We start from the raw sequence: 6373 nt of genomic DNA on the forward strand, positions 1-6373 counted from the left end.
GCTCCGCGCCGCCCCGCCCCCACCACCCTACTGGCCGGCCGCGACCTTTGCGCCCGCTTCTATTGGGTGAGCCGGGGCCAGGTCCGCCTTCTCATTGGCCAGCCGCTCTGTCCGTCTGTCTGACGGACGGGAGCGTGACGGGGCGAGGGGAGGGGAGACAGGCCCTGCTCTGATTGGCCAGAGAGCCTTAGGGAGGGCCCGGCTTATTGGTCGCGGGGGGCGGGGCAAGCGCGGGGGAGCGAGTTTCCATTGGGGGAGCCGCCGGTGGGACGAAAAGAGCGGGAGCTCGAGCGGATTCAAACAGGGGTCGAGGTGGGCGGAGCGTTGCCATGGCGGCGGGGCCGGTCGTGCCCGGAGAGAGCCGTGAGGGAGCCGGGCCCCAGCGCTGCGGTGGGGGTGAGGAGAAGCCGGCCCTGTCGCGTCCTTCTGGTCCCCCGGCTGCCGTGGTTCCTGCCGGCCTCCCCTTGAGTTCCCGGCGGGGCAGAACCTGTAGCAGGGCGTCCTCGCCTGCCAGCTGCCCCTGAGGCGAATGAACCCAGGCACGGCCCCTCGGAGAGGTGAAGGTCTCGGCATACAGAAACAAATACAGGCGTATTGAACGATCGGTCTCTGCGAGGCGGGGAAGAGGGGCGAGCGGCACGCTTTGGCCTGCAGGAGGAGGGCCTGCTGCTTTCTCTTGGCTTGTCTTCCGAGGCGCCTGGCTGCTTTTGGTCACCCCACCCTGTTTTCTGCAGTTAACTTCCTTGGTTTCTGCTTTTCTCCAGGTCAGCCAGTGAGTCCACAATCTCTGCAAAACATAAGGATGGCATTAATCAAAACAGAATATTTGTTGTAGGCTATTTCCCCCCACACCCCCCACGATGAGAAGATAGCTTTCCCTCACAGGTAACAACTGGGACATGGAGTCACTCTTTCCTCAGGCCAGTGTGACTGGGCAGCCATTAGCAGGGGACAGGCCTGAGCAGACACAGGTGAGTACAGCCCAAAGAGAAGCAGCCATGTATACAGAGAGACACTTGGAAACAGCCACGAGAAGATGTTCTTCCAGCTCAGCACCATGCAGGCACGGCTGGGCGTTGGATTAGAGTAATAAAGAGAAGTTGTATCCTCAATGCAGCTTTGCCAATGTCTCTGATGATTTTTTTGGTGTCTTCATTTCAGCCGGGGTGGTTCCCTGCAGCAGGGTCTGCTGAGGGAGCTGCCATTGGGAGACAGAGACGCACAGAGTGCAGCCCACAGTGGTTTCTTATGCACATTTTCCACATCTCTTGTATGGACACTGGCCCCATGGGGTGTAGCTGATGAGATTGAAGGAAGCTTTCTCTCCTTGGAGAGATGAACTGAGGGAAGGGTACAACCTCTGTGCCTTCAAGCACACCAGAAAGGTTCCTCTGTCTTTTCCTGCTGTTTCTGTTAAATCTTCTGATGGAGACCAGTTATTTATCTGATCAGACCCAGATCAACTTCAGAGACAGTGAAATCTTCCCTGCTGCAGAGCAGTTCCTGAGATTGCAATTTACTGCTCAAAGCCTAAGGCAGGAACTGTTCCTGCACCACATTGTGGCTGCTCCTCCAGCTTACGCAAAGCCAGACAAATTCATACGGAAAATAAGGGGCAAATTGACTGCTGAAGCAGCTGGTTGAAGGATACAAAGGGCCTGTGGAGCAGATGTCCAGGACACTTACCCTCAGCAGAAGGGCGTTGGGAAGGGTCAAAGGCCCGGCACTGGTCAATGACTTTCCGCAGGTCTTCAGGACAATCTTCACCAACAGGTGCCTGGTAATGGTGGTTGCAGATTTTCTCCATGATCTCCTGGGGAGCGCAGCCTAGACAACATGCATGCAAACAGGACTGTCAGGATGAGCTCTGCTGCCACAGGAGGGTGCTGGGGAGGAAACCCAGTGCAAAGCCATGCCAAGAGCCTTCCTGCAGCCTATGGCATGGAGAAGCCAGCAGAGAAGCCACCCAAACTGTGTCTGCAGTGACACCCCACCCCCCCCCGCCATGTCTGGCATGATGCCATTGGGCTCCAGTGGAGCAAGGAGAAGTGTTTATGCTTCAATGCACAGGAACATCAAATAGAGACAAAAATTATTTGCATGTTTGTGGTTTAAGCATGTTGCCAAACTGCTTTACTGTATTGGAGTCCCATGAGAAGCAATGAAGCTGTCTTGCAGAGCCAGATACACCAGGCACTGCCACTGGGACTCGCACACCATGGGATGCTCCAGGAAGGAGCAGGGAGCATCCAACACCGGACAACAGCCACACTGGGCCGTGTGGCTTTTACACAGGGGACCAGATGCTTCTGCCTCACCTTCAAATGGGATTTTGGAGGTCGCAATCTCCCACAGCACAATCCCGAAGCTGGAAGGAGACAAGCAAGAGTCTCAGCATTCATCCCACCATGTTGTCCTCCCTTCTAACAGTGGAGACTCCTGGGCTATGCCAACTGCAAACAGCTGCTTATGTGTACGATTAAACCTGGCCTTCTTCCATAGCTCAACAGCTATTCTGCTAGACATCTGCCCACTTACGGGCATCTCTCCTGGGAGGGACAGACACACCTGTATATTTCACAGGGCCTCTTGTAGGGGTAGTTGATGTCTTTCAGGTTCTCAGGGGCGATGTAAGCCAACATAGAAACTTGTTTCCAGTTCTTCTTGGCTCTCCTCTTGATGGATGACTCTGTTTCACACAGCTCAAATCCCGACAGCTGATTGAGAGAATGAGAGAGAGAAAGGGAGAAGTGGTAGAAACACAGTCTGCAGAAACCTGTGGCGTGGCTGGGGACTGCCCTGAGACGGAGAAAACAGAGCAAGGTGCCCTGGGCAGCAAAGGCTGGCATGCAGCCATGTGTGCTGCCCGGCACGTGGCTCTTTCTGCAAGCAAAACCACAGGTGGAGGCAGGTGAATTGCCCTAGCTTCAGCTCATCCCAGGGTGGATGGCTCAGAGATGCTCACTTTGCTGATGATAAATGAGGTATAAGTGTCTAAGGTGAAAGGGGACACTGCTCTACCCTGGGTTTTATTCTGGACCATCATAATTCCCTTCAGTGCTGGTGGGGGGAGACATCCACAAAAACATGCAAAACTCCCCAAAGCTTCTCCAAACATGGTCCTTACCTTCACACAGTAATCCCCGGCCACCAGGAACTTGCTACTGCAGATGCATCCATGGAGTCGGGACTTCTCCTCTGTCTGGTGCAACCTGCAGCCAGACAGAACCAAGGGCAACACATGCTGGTGATGGACCCATCCCCACCTCGGGGCTCCCTCCTGCTGTGTAGGGGATGGACTGACATGCACCCAGAGAAGCCAGCATCTCTGCTGTCTTGCTGGACCAACCCTGCCAAGCCAACCTTTCCAGCACGTGCTGAAAGAGCCACTGTGGGCAAAATAACGAGCCTTGCAGATGAGCAGCACCTGTAAGAACTGGCCATGCTGTAAGCTGCCCTATGGGTGTGGGGAAGGGGGGGTTCTCCCTTCCAGGCCTTTTCAGGCTTGAAGCCAGATGTAGGGGCCAGTGACCAGGGGAGGTGGGTGCTACTGCATCCAAACCCACCACCTACCTCTTCACCAGCTTCCCATCCCAGTGTCCCAAGGTGGTGGAAACAGTCTAACAGGATATCACTGCTTACTGAGAGATACCAGGAAGCTGAGCATGGCTTATGGATCGTCAGGTAGACTTACTGATTTATACAGGAGCTTACCTGTAAAGGCCTCTGGCAGCTCCCAGGGCCATCCGAATGCGGACCTCCCAGGAGAGATGCTGTTGCTTGGTCAGCACATCCCGCAGCGTCCCATGCTTACAGTATTCCATGACGATGGAGAAGCAGGGGCTCCCATCTGCAAGGCAAAACCTTGAGCATCCTGCCTTGTGCCACCTCTTGGGAGGGGTCCACAACAAACTGTCTGCCACCAGCTAGCGCTGGGGACAGGCAGGGGAGGGAAAGGGTGACATTAATGTGACACCCCCCTACCTTTCTCCTCAATGCAGATCCCATACATGCGCAGGATGTTTGGAGACTCAAACTTCTTCAGGGTCTGAATCTCCTTCTCAAAGATGTCTCTCACCTTCCTGCAGAAAGGGACAGCACAGTGAGATCCCTGGAACAAGGCCTGACATGGCGCTGTGTCACCCTCCCATCCCAGCTGCCCCATGTTGCTCCCACCCAGGACAACTCACGCCGGGTCGGTGGTCAGTGGCCTTTTGAAGATTTTGATGGCGACAGGGTACTTGAGGTATTCACCCTCGTAGAGGTCATAACTCTCGGTGTCCTGCAGGTGCCTGTAGAAGGTGAGGTGGTCCCGCTCAATCTCAGTGATGTCTTCTCTTTTGCCAACATTGACCTTCTTCAAGCCTGCTTCCACCATGCGCCAGCAGGGAATGAGGGACATGTTAGGCAGGGCTCAGGGGGAAAGGACACAGTTCACAGGGTGTCTAGAGGTACAACGGCAACTTACACTCCATCACATGCACAATTTTGTTCAGCTCATTTTGCATCCAGTCTACCTTGCTCTCCATACATTGCCTGTCGATGTAGATCTCCCCAGCCATATCTTTGGGCTCCTCAGTACCTGGGGAGAGAAATGTGCAGAGGCGGGGCAGCTGGATGAATGTGCAGGACTGATGCAGTTAGTTTTTTCTTGGTTTGAATGTCCCTTTGGCTCTCCTTAGCCACGGCCATTGAGCCAAAGCTGGGCAGCAGCTGGGGAGAGGTGCCAACTGCTGGTCTCAGGGAAAGAGGGTTTGCTAAATGCACACTTACTTGCAATCACCTGGTCTAAGAAAGCCCTGTCGTCCCTCAGGTCCTCAGCGTCCTGCTTGCGACATGTCTTTGCCTGGAAAACCTCCAGGAAAGCCTGCTTCTGCTCTGCCTGCAGCAGGAGTGAGAGCCCCTGGGCGATGTCCTCCAGGCTCTCGTTCACCCAGACGAACTCCTCGCTGGTGCTGTGGGCTCTCAGGAACTTCTGGATCCAGCTGGTCTGGCTGTATTTCATCACCAGTTTCTGGGCTTCCTCCAGCACCCAGAGCAGCTTTTTCAGCAGTTGCTTTTCGTGGTGGGAGATGTGCTTTGGCGGCTGAGCCTTGAGGATCCTTACAGGCGCCAGCAGAATCTGGATGCGCTCCACAAGGCGTTGGCACTGGTGCTTACAGCATTTCACCTGCTCGAATTGGGTGTGGATGGCCTGGGCCATGGAAAGGACCTTCTCCACGATCTCCATGCTTGCAACAAAGGGCTTAGCCACTGGGGATGTGGGCTGTCGGTGTCTGGTGGAGGTGAGCCTCGGGCACGGCTCGGAGATCAGCCGGATGTGGCTCTTCCACGCCTTCCACCCTAAGGAACAGTCTTAACATGGCATGCCACCCTCCAGGTCTCGTATAGCCCCTTATATCTCCTCCAGCTGCTTTCTTTGCTTCGCCTGGCACCACGGCTGCTCATGCAGGCTGGAGCAGGCACACGCAAACAGAGACATGGGTAGCAGCACTATTGGCACATCTCGCTCCATGTTAGCAAGAGATGTTTTGGCTTGATTTATGTAAATTAATTTAGTGTTAGCCATACCCAGAGAGCTTACACACAGATGAGCAGGGTCAGCAATGACCCAAGGAGCATCCCTGGGCAGCGTTCCCCAGCACCAGTCCCACGCCACCCTGGCGTCCTGGCTGCAGAGCCTACATGTTTGACCGTAAAGATCCATTTTCAGTTCTAGCTAATGTCTCTCTCTGTTGTCACCCATCTAATAAAAGCTTTCACACCTTCACAGCCCCAGTGTCCCCAGCTTCTCCATTATTTTCTCCCCATAGCCGTGTATTGCCCGCTTAAGGTTTTAAATCAAACTCTTCCTATGTGCTCAGCACCCAGGCAGCAGAAACCTGCCCCTGTTGCAGGGAAAGTAGCAGCAGCCACCCACACCATCAATGCAGCCAGCGCTAAGATAGGGATGCCGGGCTCTACCGGCTGGAAACGAGACAGAAACGCACCCAGAAACAAGCTGCAGCCACTCTCCCTTCCTCTTCAGGCTCTCTCCAGCACTGCCCTCAAGGAAGAAGTTCGTCCGCTTGCTAAGAGAAATCAGCTGGGTTTACCTGGCTCTGCTTCACTCGCCTCCACCTCAACTGCCTCCGCAGACTGGAGATGCACAGCAGGATGAGCGCAAGTTTATAGGGTGCTTTCCTCAGCTGCTGCTTCCGCAGGAAGCGGAAGGGGCATTGTGCAACCCCCCACAGTTTCCCACACCACCCTGGCTCCCCATTCCCGGAAAGTTGCTTGGGGTGGTGGAGGAAGGGGCCAGGAAGGCCATATCCCCCTGTGCTGGGTTTTGCCTGCAGGAAGAAGGAATTTCCCATGGGAAGCGCATCAGAAA

The 6373-nt window shown here is 55.0% G+C and overlaps 1 protein-coding gene across 1 annotated transcript; it reads right to left on the reverse strand.

The window, feature by feature from the left end:
- Positions 1-234: 234 nt before the first annotated feature.
- MLKL (mixed lineage kinase domain-like) lies at positions 235-6124 on the reverse strand. The gene is made up of 11 exons (XM_010584240.1): positions 5991-6124; positions 4774-5343; positions 4469-4582; positions 4191-4365; positions 3985-4082; positions 3715-3850; positions 3128-3212; positions 2569-2717; positions 2319-2368; positions 1687-1827; positions 235-787 (listed from the first exon to the last, which is right to left on the reverse strand). Exons 2-11 carry the CDS (start codon positions 5228-5230, stop codon positions 735-737), a joined length of 1458 nt encoding a protein of 485 aa, XP_010582542.1. The 5' UTR covers positions 5231-5343; positions 5991-6124; the 3' UTR covers positions 235-734.
- Positions 6125-6373: the final 249 nt, after the last annotated feature.

This window comes from Haliaeetus leucocephalus, unplaced genomic scaffold (genome assembly GCF_000737465.1).
Source record: "Haliaeetus leucocephalus isolate CR32 unplaced genomic scaffold, Haliaeetus_leucocephalus-4.0 Scaffold92, whole genome shotgun sequence".
In the NCBI taxonomy this organism is placed as follows: domain Eukaryota; kingdom Metazoa; phylum Chordata; class Aves; order Accipitriformes; family Accipitridae; genus Haliaeetus; species Haliaeetus leucocephalus.

Excerpts from the sequence above, each read along its gene's own strand:
- MLKL (XM_010584240.1), bottom strand. The coding sequence starts at position 5,230 with ATGGAGATCGTGGAGAAGGTCCTTTCCATGGCCCAGGCCATCCACACC. Across the intron at positions 4,366-4,468 it reads AATTGTGCATGTGATGGAGT|GCTTGAAGAAGGTCAATGTT; the intron begins GTAAGTTGCCGT and ends TGGTGGAAGCAG. Across the intron at positions 2,369-2,568 it reads AGGCCCTGTGAAATATACAG|CTTCGGGATTGTGCTGTGGG; the intron begins GTGTGTCTGTCC and ends GTCTCCTTCCAG.